This window comes from Spea bombifrons, chromosome 8 (genome assembly GCF_027358695.1).
Source record: "Spea bombifrons isolate aSpeBom1 chromosome 8, aSpeBom1.2.pri, whole genome shotgun sequence".
Classification (NCBI taxonomy): Eukaryota; Metazoa; Chordata; class Amphibia; order Anura; family Pelobatidae; genus Spea; species Spea bombifrons.
The window spans coordinates 24,979,813-24,994,184 of record NC_071094.1 but is presented as its reverse complement, the minus strand read 5'-3'; the positions used below and the strand labels follow the sequence as shown (position 1 = coordinate 24,994,184).

The 14,372-nt window shown below is 40.3% G+C and overlaps 1 protein-coding gene across 1 annotated transcript in view; it reads right to left on the bottom strand.

Annotated features, from left to right (window-relative positions):
- Nucleotides 1–611: 611 nt before the first annotated feature.
- LOC128503232 (uncharacterized) overlaps nt 612–14,372 on the bottom strand; it is a 30,813-nt gene continuing 17,052 nt past the window's right edge. Inside the window, exons 2-5 of the mRNA XM_053473274.1 lie at nt 11,044–12,712; nt 3,699–3,977; nt 2,787–2,931; nt 612–834 (exon numbers count right to left, since the gene is read on the bottom strand). Of these exons, the coding sequence (XP_053329249.1) occupies nt 647–834; nt 2,787–2,931; nt 3,699–3,977; nt 11,044–12,678 (2,247 nt within the window). The 5' untranslated portion in view covers nt 12,679–12,712 and the 3' untranslated portion in view covers nt 612–646. The remainder of the gene's footprint in view (nt 835–2,786; nt 2,932–3,698; nt 3,978–11,043; nt 12,713–14,372) is intronic.

Sequence of the window (14,372 nt, the reverse complement as noted above, 5' to 3'; positions counted from 1 at the left end):
TTATTTATTTTCTAAATGCCTTGCTCAGTTACACAAACACTTATTGACAGGTAACAATCACTGAGCCTGGATAAAGTCCTACCTGTAACGACACCCCTGGCACAAAAAGTGTACTTGGATAATGTTGGGATGTGCAATAATGGCCTTTGAGTTACTCACCTTGGAAGTAAAGAGAGGGAGAACAGCAAGGCCTTTAAATGTTTACAACATAGAGCTCTTCGCCACATAGTCACTCTCTTGTGTATTAGCGGGTTCTTTGTCCTAGCTAATTAACGTATACATAAAGTGAAGCAGTTGCTGTCACATGCCTTTTAGATAGTCTGATGTATGTGGATTGAACAAGGGAAAAGGACTTCTGGGAGCAGCTGCTACTGTGCTGTTACCTTGTTAGAAGTAAAATGTTTATTGGATTTAACTGACGACGGTCCAATATTTCATTTTGAAACAAAAGATGCCATTAATGTTCCCACCGATTAGCTACAAGGAAATCTTTACATACGTACCAAAAATGTGACTGCAAACAAATGGTTGCTGAAAACATTGCCATTTTTTGTTTTGTAAATGGAAATAAACACAGTAGTGTTATAGAGTGATTTGTTTTGACGCGGTTTTCTATATGTTGTAATACCAGATCCACAATGTATGTTCACATGGGCATGTCACACAGAAGAGAATTTACAAGTGTATAGGTTTTATGAAATGACACTTTCAGGCTGCTACGTACCTGGTGCACAGGCAGCTGAACTGAACCTGGTTTTAAGGCTTTCCATCTGTTTCTCCCCTTTCTGCTTTCTCTCCGGACTTCCAATGTCTTGGAGCCAAGGTCAGCCTCTCCTTAAATAAAAGAGAAGATCAAAGGTAGACTCATCATGCACCATGAGGGGCTTGTAAACTAAAACGCTAAAAAATACAGGCAATGCGAAAGCACTTAACCAAGTTGAGTCCACTATGACTTCCTGTCACTGGACCTTCCAGTAAACTTTCCATCTTCAGTTGGTGATTCCCATTAAGTTGGATTGTGGCCTATATTGTACACTAATGATGAGTTGTCTGACCACATAAGACATGGTTAACCCTTGTAGGTAATATAAAAACATAAGCAGAGTGCTTTTTTATACAAGAAGAAGATGGAGGGGCACTTTGTCATCTTAGTTGTTGTACTATCTAGTCAGATGCAATTCAGGAAAACCTGTAAATATTGTAAAAAATATTTGGACTGTGGATTTTTATAAAAATGACCAGTGTGCATATTGCAACAGATACAGTTGTGCCAGGAGAGTTTTAGGGCTGCCTAGTCTTATTATTTCATAGTACAATATGCTCCTGATATCTGCAGCGATGTAACTGCATATTTCGTAGTGGAGACATGTGGGAGTGGAACAGGACCAGATTAAAACTGGGGCTAAAGGAGCTAAAGCTCCAGGTCCATATCGCTTTAATAGGCTCAACTGCTGCTACACTAACTTTTTAAAATATTTTTTTATAGTTGTAGGTTGTTGCAAGAGCGAGGGGAGGGGTAATTGGGTGCTTTCGGAGGAAAGGTAGGCCATCACTTCATAGTCTTCTTCGTGGCTGCTCTATAATGCCGTACAAGTGCGGCTGACTGCTGCCCAGTCCCACCAACCTTCTCTTTAAAATCATTCAACTCAAGGCCCATAAATAACTTACCCAGCACTGGAAGGGATTTTTTCCTTCTCACCCAACATGGTTCCTACACCCATGTATGAACATTAAGTGCTAGTGGGCTATATTGGGCTTTCCCTCAGTGTCCTAGAAAAGTCACAAATTCAGATGAATCCTAGACTGAATTTGTTTGGGTATCAGATTGGGACAGTATTTTGTCTGTTGAATACATTAGAATTTGTTTCTGGACAGAATACATTTTCCACCTTTTACACATTATTTTACACATTATTCCTATGGAAATTCCTTACCCCAGATGCACATCTACCACCTTAATAAGCATCCTTTATTAAAGGAACATTTTGGTAACCATTTATTGCGCAGCCCGTGTTTAGGATAGTCTGTCATACGGTTAACACTGTCATAATCTGATCCAAATGAATTATTTGCACAGTTTCGCACTGAACCCTTTTTGTCAAATGCTAAATAGAACTAGCCATAAAGCACCTGTATCGAAACGACCAGCAGATATAATGTGATTATGTGCGATTCCTCGTCTGCAAGCCACATGTAAATAATGTTACTTTGTATTTATATCCACATCTGATCATTAATCTTACAATGCTTGGAAGACACCTGCTCTACTGCATTTAAAGCAGTTTACAAGCAATGCTATCACAATACATGATGTGCAGGAGGTCTATTTGAAAAGCAATACTGGTGCACCCCGCAGGTTTTATTTTATTTTGCTAATCTATTTTAAGAGATTGCAACTGTGCACGTTAAAATGAATGATGACAGGCCATACCACATATTTTTATAAAGCTTGTCAAGCTCAATTTATTTGAGTTATGTAACCTCCCTTTAAACCACTCTAGTTAGTATATGAGCAGAACCCATCACAAAGCAGAATGTTCATAAGTCGTGTTTCTTGTTCCACCTACAATACACAAGCACTTGACTCTAAAGGCATTCGTTAATTCTTCCACTAAGCGTATGCAGAAGATCTTGATTAGGATGAACAAATTATTTATTTATTATATTTATGGAAAAATGTAGATTGTTGGCTTCATTTTTGTAAGCTCATTCATACAAGGTGCATTCACTCTAATGTTGATGTCCTTGGTTGTATTGACCAAGACATGTCTTCTTTATGTTTTTACCTGTACTTTGGAGCTTTCTCTTCATCCAACCTACTTGGTCCAGCCCAGACGGGGTGCTCTGGGACAGAGGAAGTGACATGCATCTGTCCAGAGGAAATTTTAAGGAAGGAGGAACCGTGAGTGGAGTTGGTGGCAGACGGAGAGGCTAAAGTACAGGAGGAAAGAAGAAGGAACAGAAAAAAATATAAAATCAGCTTAATTACGTACATCCATGAGGTCCAGCTCCAGGTCTCATGAAGTAGCGTTACGCAAGGGTATAAAGTTAATACATTATATTGTATTCAAACTGTGGCAGGTAAATATCTTACACAAATGTATCTAGACAGCTACAACAACACAAATAATGAAATCTTGTTGGATTTTTAAGTTATATGATCATGTATATTCCAGCTAATATTATAATTCATTATTTATTACAAGCATACCACACTTAAAGGACACTCGCGAGTAAGAACGTAGTAACAGCTCAACCATTCCCGTTTACGTATGCTGGCTTCACGAGAACAGACACATAGCAGCATGACGCCAGTGCGTCAGTTCGTCTTTCAAGCGTCTTTTGTGCGTTTCATGTTTTGTGGTGGAAATGACCTCACGAATGCAGTGCAGTATGTGCTTTGATAAGCGTTTAAAAGTAGTGATTCACTTTAAGTACATTTTCGTTTTACGTACATCCTCTGGACCCCATTGTGTATGTCAATGCGGGTTGAGCCTGTGAATTGACTTTCATTTGAGTCATATTTTTTTGAGATTGTTGTTTGCTTACTTTCATATTGCACTTATTATTACACGTTATTAGGGGTTTATAGATTTTTTTAGCCCAAGTAACTTTTTTATGAAGATGCAGACCACTTTCACACGATACTTTATAATAATGACAGTGAGCATATAAAAAGATGCAAAAAAACAACTTACTGGAAGGATGTTCTGACTCTCGGATAACAGAGCAGAAGACGTAGGCATTTCATCTACTCCATTGCTTTTCTGGTCAGACTCTGAGTCACTTGATAGGCTGCTATCATTGTCCTCATTGTCATCTTCCTCCTCCTTTGCATGTGTTTGAACTTCATCTTCAGGAGCCGATTCCAGATGATCAGGAACTTTTCCTTGGTTGAGTTCACCACCTTGGCTCCCATAGCATGTTGTTCCTTCATCTTCTCTACTAATATCAAGTAGTCCATCTTCCCACTGCACCTAAAGGCAACATACATAAAGTTGAAAGCCACTGTTATTTAGGGGCATAAACTATATTTATAAATAACTATTAAACAACCAGTTTGGTCCTAAAAGAGCAGCTATCTATATCTAAGGGTGGGAGAATCAGAACCTTGTGTGCAAACTACTTAAAATATCCATACATTTCATTTGCATAGTAAATCTAGTCACCGAAGGTCTTTTTTTTACTATTTTGGGGGATATTTTGGTAATATGAACACATATAAGTGGGAAGGATGTATTGAAAAGTGAACACAATTTTAGCATCATATTTTGCTCTTTGTTGCTTACTTACATAATCCCTCCCTTATGGACTCTATTAAATTTATTTAAAATATTTAATTTGTGAGTTGCAGTAGATTGCATGTGAGTTATAAGTCAACTTGACTCCAACTTGCACAAAATCACAGGCACTCACATTGACTTGCAAACATTTCATATGTTAATGAATATGGCATGTAGTATGAGTTTACATTTAACTAGGTTAACTGCCTGCCTTTTTTCATAAATAGACTCAATTACCAAAAACAGATGCACTCTGCTGATTAAGTTCACCTTTAAGTTAGAAATGTCCCAAACGATTGCTTAGTAAATTTGCTGAAAATGCAAATAAAAATAGGCACTTTTGTGGAAACGTCATCTGCCTCATTGTTTATTACACCCCAAAAAAATAACTTAAGACTACTAAGGTTGATGATAATGCATACAACCCAACATTTCAAATGGCAAAACATGAACTACCTATTTTAGGGAATATGGTAAGAGGAGCATAATAGTAGGGCATCAGTAAGTATTTTAGATGATGACATATGTGTGAAGAATGTATTTTACTTACACAATTTAATTTGAACATTTGGTTTACTTTTAGGGCTGTAGAACATGTGAACCCTTTGACCCACCATTCTCCAAGAATACAGGAACATTAGGGGAGGACATTATTTTTCCCTTGGGGATTTGGGTCTCGAAGGGGACCATTATGTGAAAAATAATAATATAAAAAAAATATATATATATATATATATATATATATATATATATATATATATATATATTCGTTAAAGAATATAATCCATCTGAAGATCAGCACCTCCATCCACATCCCACAAACCAGCAGTGGAAAGATGTGAGTGCTGTGGTGTTCTGGGATATCCTTTTAGGATATATATAGCTACAACGCAATTCTCCCCCAGGCTAAATGGTGCGCTTGGTACCTCTCAACATCTTTTCCAACTGACACTCCAATTCATGTTTTTCACCTGAGTTACAATAGCACTTTCTGTTTATCTGAGAACCAGTTTTCAGAAAAAAAAATACTTGCGCCTAAGTGAGCAGCAGAAATAGTTGGTTTTGTCTGCTTTGATGCCAGGGAAAAAGTTGTGTTTAAAACTGAACTTTTTGCATTTTGGCATTTGGTCCCGCATATTTGAGAATGTATGTTTCAAATATTCTGTATATTATTATATTAACTCACTATTGTCAGGAAATTAGGAAAATCATGGTAGATATGCTAAATGGATATTTATATGTTTGCCAGTTATGTGATACCCTCTTACAATGAATAAACTGGAAATAGAGAGGAAATATAAAAAAGAAGTGTACAATATAATCAAGAATCTTATCGTTTTAATTAACACTTAATACTTGCCCAGTGATTTATCCTAATTTAAACATAACAAGGGAGGATAGGTAAATTGCAGTTAAGTAATGTTGAATATAGTTGGATTACTATATTGTGTACCTGGTTGCAAATAAGTTACCGTATATTCCGGCGTATAAGACGACTTTTTAACCCCAAAAAATCTTCTTAAAAGTGGGGGGTCGTCTTATACGCCGGGTACTTACCAAGCCGGAGGTTCCCACGAAGCCACCAATCTCTCTAATCACTACGCGCCGGCTATTGAGGCCGAGCGCAGGGATGCCGTCATGTCCCGGCGCCCGGCATCAATTGCCGGCGCGTAGTGATGAGGGAGCAGGGAAGCCCGAGGTCTGGCACTTGAGACCTCGGCTTCCCTGCTCTCTAATCACTAGGCGCCGGCTATTGATGCCGAGCGCAGGGATGACGTCATGTCCCGGCGCCCGGCATCAATAGCCGGCGCGTAGTGATTAGAGAGCAGGGAAGCCGAGGTCTGAAGTGCCAGACATCGGGCTCCCACAACTGGATGGAAGAAAGAAGACAGAAGATAAGGTAAGAGATGGGGAGAAAGGGACAAAGGGGGTAGAAATATATATATATATATATATATATATATATATATATACACACACACACACACACACACACACTGGTGTGTATATATATATATATATATATATATACTGGTGTGTGTATATATATATATATATATATATATATATATACTGGTGTGTGTATATATATATATATATATATATATATATACATACGTGTGTGTGTGTGTGTGTATATATATATATATATACATATACATGTGTGTGTAAAGGCAGGGGTGTGTGGTGAGGGCAGTGTATAAATGTGTATGTATGGACAGGCATATGTGTAGATATATATATAGATATATATATTATATATGTGTGTGTGTGTGTGTGTAAGGGCAGTGCATGTATGTATATGTCAGCAAATCAACCAGCAAATCACCGGTAAGGTACATCGCTTGCCGTGATTGGCTGGTTGTTGTACGCTGGGTAGAGGGGTAGTCTTATACGGCGAGTATAGTCCAAACTCTATATTTGGACTGTAAAAGTTGGGGGTCGTCTTATACGCCCAGTCGTCTTATACGCCGGAATATACGGTATGTTGTTTTACCATACTGTGGCTTAAATTTCATGAACACAATGTATACAAAACATGCTATACTGTAATGGACATTGAGAAATGGTGTTTATTACAACCAGTTGGTAGTCACCATTAGTTGTCCACTACATTAGAACTTCTCAGATTTTTTCATATGTGTAACGTGACCTCGCTAAGCTAAGATTAAAGAGACACTACAGCAATCACATGCACTTGAATATGCCTATGGTAGCTGAGTGGTCCCTTTACGTTCTTGTGATACATGGTATAATTACTACCGATCACCTCTAGTGAAAATAGGGGTTGAGGTTGTGCGCATACACAAAAATAACTCAGCTGATTTCAATAGGAGCAATTTCCTGCCGGCAGGCAATCAAACATCCAATCAGTGGCATGAAACCCCTGACCATGGGCAGGGGATTGCTGCAGCTCTGGTATGTAATTATTTTTATATTTTTCTTTCATGTTTATTAAATGCACATTGAAGTTCTTACAAAGCATTTAATAGGATTCTCTGTTTAAAATACTGCCTGGGACACTGGAGGACGATTTAATAGCAAGGAAATTGATACCTCACTCATTCTAGCTCCATTTTCCTGGTGCGAGATTTGGTTTCAATGATACAAGCAAGGCAATAAAAAAGGGTAACCCAATTTAAGAGTGATCCCTTTTAACACAAACATATGTAGAAGACGCATCATGCAAGGTGGCAAAGATTTTACGCTGCTCCTGTAGTAAACAGTTTTCATTTGTAAAAACAATCTATTATTACCCTAATCTGTGGAGACCTAAACATGCCGTTTTTTGAGAGGATTTTAAATATGGTAGAAAAAAATGTATGAACTATGCTCAGGGCCGGCCGAAGACTTAACGCCGCCTGGGGCGAAGTTTAAAACGCCGCCCCCCCCCCCCGCCGACGCCTTTAAACAGTCCTGCGGCGAGTCTCCCTGCTCTGTCACGGTGCCGGCTTGTAATGCTGAGCGCCGGAAATTAACGTCACTTCCGGCGCTCTGCATTACAAGCCGGCACCGGGACCGAACAGGGAGACTCGCCGCAGAGGAGAGAGAGAGAGGGGCGCCGAGCGGGTAAGCGAAAACCACTCGGCGCCCCTCTCTCTCTCTCTCCTCCGCTTCAAAAAAAAAAACAAAAAAAGCGCTTGGGGCGGCAAAGTGCCGCCCCTTCTAAAGTGCCGCCTGGGGCAATTGCCCCAGTCTGCCCCATTATAGGGCCGGCCCTGACTATGCTAAGCTAAAGCTGCTGTGGATATAAAAAGTCTGCACACCCCTGTTAAAATGTCAGGTTCTTGTGATGTTAAAGAATGAGACAAAGATAAATCATGTCAGAACTTTTTCCACCAGTAATGTGACCTATAACATGAACAATTCAATTGTTAAACAAGCTGAAATCTTTGAGGGGGAAAATACAAAAATAACTCACAATAACCTGGTTGCATAAGTGTGCACACCCTCTTATAACTGGGGCTGTGTTCAGAATTAAACAATCACATTCAAACTCATGTTAAATAGAAGTCATTACACACCTGCCATTATTTAAAGTGACTCTGATTAATCACAGATACAGTTCAGCTGTTCTAGTAGGTTTTACCTGACATTTGCTTTGTTGCATCTCAGAGCAAAAGCCATGGTCTGCAAAGAGCTTCCAAAGCATCAGAGGGATCTCATTGTTGAAAGATATCAGTCAGGAGAAGGGTACAAAATAATTCCCAAAGCATTAGATATACCATGGAACACCGTGAAGACAGTCATCATCAGGTGGAGACAATATGGCACAACAGAGAATTTCTGGCAAGTACTGGCTGTGTGACAACAATCTCCCGTATTCTTCATATGAATGGGCTATGGAGTAGGGTGGCAAGACGGAAGCCTTTTCTTACAAATAAAAACATCCAAGCCCGGCTAAAGTTTGCTAAAACAAACATCAAGTCCCCCAAAAGCACATGGGAATGTGTTATGGTCTGATGAAACCAAGGCTGAACTTTTTGGCCATAATTCCAAAAGGTATGTTTGGCGCAAAAACAACACTGCACATCAAAGAACACCATACCCACAGTGAAGCATGGTGGCGGCAGCATCATGATTTGGGGCAGTTTTTCTTCAGCTGGAACCGGGGCCTTAATCAGGGAGGAGGGAATTATGAACCTTCAGGCGTCTCCTTTCACCACGACAATGACCCAAAGCACACATCCAAATCCACAAAAGCATGGCTTCACCAGAAGAAGATTAAGGTTTTGGAATGGCCCAGCCAGAGCCCAGACCTGAATCCAATTGAACATCTGTGGGGTGATCTGAAGAGGGCTGTGCACAGGAGATGTCCCCGCAATCTGACAGATTTGGAGCGATTTTGCAAAGATGAGTGGGCAAATATTGCCACGTCAAGATGTACCATGCTAATAGACTCCTACCCAAAAAAGACTGATTGCTGTAATGAAATCAAAAGGTGCTTAAACAGATTATTAGTTTAAGGGTGTGCACACTTTTACGTTATACGTAAAAGTTCACGTTATAGGTCACATTAAAGGTGGAGAACATCTGACATGATTTAACTTTGTCTTTTTCTTTAACATCACAAGAACCTGGCATTTTAACAGGGGTGTGTAAACTTTTTATATCCACTGTACACGGTGTGTAATACCGTATTGGCTCGAATATAGGCCGCACTTTTTTCCCCCACTTTAAGTTTTTAAAGTGGGGGTGCGGCCTATATTCGGGCTCTAGCGCCCGACGCCCGGGACATGCAGTCCCGGGCGCCGGGCAGGCAGCGGGGTTAAGATACAGGTCCCCCGCAGCGGTGCAGGGGACCTGCATCCTTCTCCCCGATACGCTCAGACAGCCTCCCCTGCCAGCACTTCCCACGGGGGGGGGGTGCCGGCACGGGAGGTTATCTAAGCGCTTTACCTCTGCCCACCCCCGACTTACCGGAGCAGACTCCCGGGTGTCTTGCGGGGCCGGCGGGAGACATTTACGCAATACGCGCATGCAACTTCCGGTACCGGTACCGGAAGTTGCATACGCGTATTGCGTAGATGTCCCTCGCCGGCCCCGCAAGACACCGGGAGTCTGCTCCGGTAAGTCGAGGAGGGGGGGGCAGAGGAGGACAGCGGCAGCGTATCGCGGGGAGGGAGGACAGCGGCAGCGTATCGCGGGGAGGGAGGACAGCGGCAGCGTATCGCGGGAAGGGAGGACAGCGGCAGCGTATCGCGGGGAGGGAGGACAGCGGCAGCGTATCGCGGGGAGGGAGGACAGTGGCAGCATATCTCGGGGGGGGGGGGACAGAGTGGCAGCATGTTTTTTTTGGTGCTTTTTTAAAGAAAAAAACTTTTTCTTTAAAAAAGCACCAAACTTTTAGGGTGCGGCCTATATACGGGGGCGACCTATATCCGAGCCAATACGGTATATCAAATCAAAAAATGTAAATGCTGTTGGATCAAAAATAACTCCTTATACACAAAGACTAATATTGTAACTCTCATGGGGAATCTACCATTGTTGTGAAAGTATCTGTCATAAACTCTGTTACTTGTAATGTGGAAGGGTATAGAATGTGTGGGCATGCAGCCAATGAGGGGAAGACTCAATATAAGAATACTGTGTAGCTCATAACAATAGTTTGGGTACGCATTTCCAGTAATTGTGTACCGGACCTGGACTTGCTTTTTTAGGTAAGGCAGTGTGCTCCATACATGTGCTTTTCATACCGTCAGACAATGATAAAAACAATCCAAGCGCAAGAGGCCCATCACTGCAATTAAATAGTAATGCAAGTTAAAGCCCCCCTTTAATTCAAAAGCTCCTTGTCTGAGCATGTATGTCAGGCACCCAGTCAAATATATGTCTACTTTTACTAAGACGTCTCTAGGTGGCACCACCCAAGATCTTTCTTTTAAATGGCTTATGACCCCTAGAAAACAGTAGATGGCGCCAAAAGACAATAAAAACTGTGTTAACAAGTATTGCTATATTTAGAAGGTTTAACATCTAAATGAATACATATTATTTATTTAAAATTTACACAAAAATTATAGTCTTATAAGTCGTTTTATAGTAAAAAAAAAAAAAAAGATGACGCTGACGTGACAAAAAATGATTGCGCTAATTAATACAGATATTAGGCAAGTAATCTGAAGTCACATCCACAGCCTTCTTGTGATTAGCAATTCTGAGTGAGAGAAAGCAGGGATGATAGCTCCAAACAGGTAACATACATAATTTTATTACCTGGTTTCCAAATCTTACTTTAGGCTATTTGTATGTTTACCTCCTCATATGATGAAGCTGTGGAGGACAGGCTGAAATGAGATTCAGCTGCAGAATCGCTGTATTCAAATACATCCTCATCCTGTCCAGCCAAGAGATTTGGTTCAGTAATCAAAGTGTTTTCAGACTTGGTTTTAAAAAGACTGTCCTGTTTGGGTTCACTCTCAGTGTTTGTTATCAAAGTATCATAGCATGATTCTAAGCACAGACTAGGACTCTCTGTCTCTGAAATGCGTTGTTCAAATTCTGGCAAAGCAGGAACTGTCTGGAAAGATTCTTTAGGTATTTCTTCCAAGCAACAGGCATTGTCCTCAGATGATGTGTCAGCTGTGGTTTGTGTGACCTTACACTCTGAATCACAAGGATCCCTGCCTGATGGCTCAGGCGAAATGTCCTGGAACGAAGGCTTTTCACGGGCATGGTTTTCCCATATACCTGAATCTGTAGACTGGAGGTGTTCTGAGGGGAAAATTAGGGCATTTTCATTTTCTATGACTAATGGTTCTTTGACAGATGAAATCTGTAGTCTGGGAGTTTGAGGCGTAGACTGAGAAATCTGGTCCTCAGACGTAGAAGACCTTGAGGAACCTCGCCACTTCCTAGCAGCTTCAGCCACATTGCTGAAAAACTTGAGGACACCACCAAAGTTTTTTGATTTGGAAGTACTGCCACCGTCAGGTAATTGTTCTAACTCAACATTGTCCTCTGATTTGCCTGACGCATTTGAATAATTGTCAGTTTTGCATTCTACATTTTCAACAGTAATTCCCTGAAGTCTATTAAGTCCCTTTGGGTTCTCTTTGTTGGCTAATGAAATCCCCTTTAGATAGCTCCACATATATGAGCTCTTTCCTCTGCGATGTTCTGGTGGGATTTTAAGTCCTTTCCTCTGGATTTCCCCTTCAGCAATAGTTGAACTTTTTGTGCTAAGAGCATATCTACGATGGCTGCTCATGCTCTGACTGTCCAGGAAGTCTGAGCCCCCATTTAATCCAACACCAATATCTCTCAACCATCTGTTCTCAGGAGTGGAGTCACATTCAGCGATACTAATATTTAACTCCACGTCTTCAAAAGATGTGTCTAAGTCATCAATGTATCCTGCATAGGAATGTCTATATGGCCTTTGTCCATCAGCAAATTTTCTTGTTCTGAATAAGGCACTAGATATTTTAACATTGCTGTCCTCTGTGGGAAGGTCTTGTACTTTAGCTTTAGAATTCCGAAGTACAGAGCCTTTGGAGAAGGTCGAAGATCTTAATCTTTTGAATGATCTCACTTTGTCCATAAAAGACAACTTAGGTTTAGGATCGCTGATTTCACTAGTAAGGATCATAGACTGTGGTCTTCTGGTACGGGCTGAATTTGCTCTTCTCCTGCTGACAAGGCTCCATATTCGGGATCCTTTACCTTTTTTTTCATAACGAACGGCGGTATCATCCATCTGGAGCTGGCTGCAAATTCCACCAGTGTCACAGTGCTCAAACTCACAAATTGCCATGGTCTCTGTACCCCTCTCCTCTGGACAAGCTTGGAAGCTTTTGTTCATATATCCATTGAGGATGACATCAGAGTGGCTATTTAGGCCACCATTAATTACTTCCATTTCTTTTGCACCTTCCTCTCGACATATCATTTCTCCATCAGGAAGAAAATACCTAAAATAATAGCTGGGGAAAGAAAAAGAAAAACATTATAAGTTTTGATATACAAGCACAATACAAATGTGGGAATGTACATTTTATGTAAGTGGTTAAGGAACAGGAGTCTACAGTTTCTTCAACAGCATCACTGATATCAACATGGAATCATTTAGATATTGAGCAACTCAAAAATATGATATGCTTCAAGAACTGAAATCTTGCATTCCTGAAACTTCCCTGTGTGTTAGCTATTGTCTGTTAACGCACAGATTTTGTATATTATCATTTTTTGGCCTTGATATACTTATATTGGTGTGAATTGTTACAACGAAATAAAGTATAATATATAAAGTATAATACACTACAATCTCATATCTAAATATTATAAACCATTTAAATTGGTCATGTTCCAATTTATTTATTATTATTATTATTATTATTTATTGTTTGATATAGCACCATCATTTTTCATAGCACTGTACAATGCGTAGACAGGACATAACAAGTAGTTTATAACAGAACAATTTGACTTACAGAAACAACAGGTGAGGAGGGCCCTGTTCAAACGAGTTTACAACATATTCATTTTAAGAACAAAACTTAACAGGGCTACATAATGCAAATGTTAAGACAAGTCTTTGCAACGACAAAGCACAATAATATGATCTACCAGAAGGGCTCAGAAATCCCATATAAGCTATGGTTTAATGGCAACAAGAAACAAATCAACATGAAAATTGTATTATATGATACATCACTAAATCCATATAATAATACCAAAACAAATCAGAATTTTCAAGGAGACTTCTTCGGATAACAGGGTTCTTTGTTAGTCCGTGTAACAAGTCTTGGGACAGGGGAAGGTATCCAGCAAAGTATTAGAAGGAATTCCTAAAAGTGCAGTTCCAGACTTGCAAAAGAATGGAAAACAAGGCAAGCAAGAATACACAGACACTTTAGACCTACAGTTGTGGTCTGATTTAGAAATAAAAACGTACTAACAGCATACCACGCTGAACCCATATAAGGCTCAGATATATGCTATCAGTGTGATACCAAGCCTTGCATTATACCTGTAATATCAGTGTGACACCAAACCTTGTATAATGCAGGTAATATGAATGTGATTCTGAGAATTCCATAAGGCAGGTATCTCTGTCATGGGAGTGGCTTTCAGACACACCCCACTCCCCACCAATTTCCCGCTTTAACAGCGGCCTTTCCCGAACACCTACTGGCAGAGAGACTCCCCACAGACTGCAGTGGGACCACCCACTGACATCGGCTGAACCGCCCACTTCCTGCCCGCATCCCATAAGGAGGGTGCTCCAAGTAGCTGGAACTCCCAAGTATGGTATTTGCAGATCCTTGTATAACACATGTAATATCGATGTGATAATGAGCCTTGTATAACACATGTAATATTGGTGTGATACAGAGCCTTGTATAACACATGTAATATTGGCATGATAAAGAGCCTTGTATAACACATGTAATATCGGTGTGATACTGAGCCTTGTATAACACATGTAATATTGACATGATAAAGAGCCTTGTATAACACATGTAATATCGGTGTGATACTGAGCCTTGTATAACACATGTAATATCGGTGTGATACAGAGCCTTGTATAACACATGTAATAGCGGTGTGATACAGAGCCTTTTATAACGCGTAATATCGGTG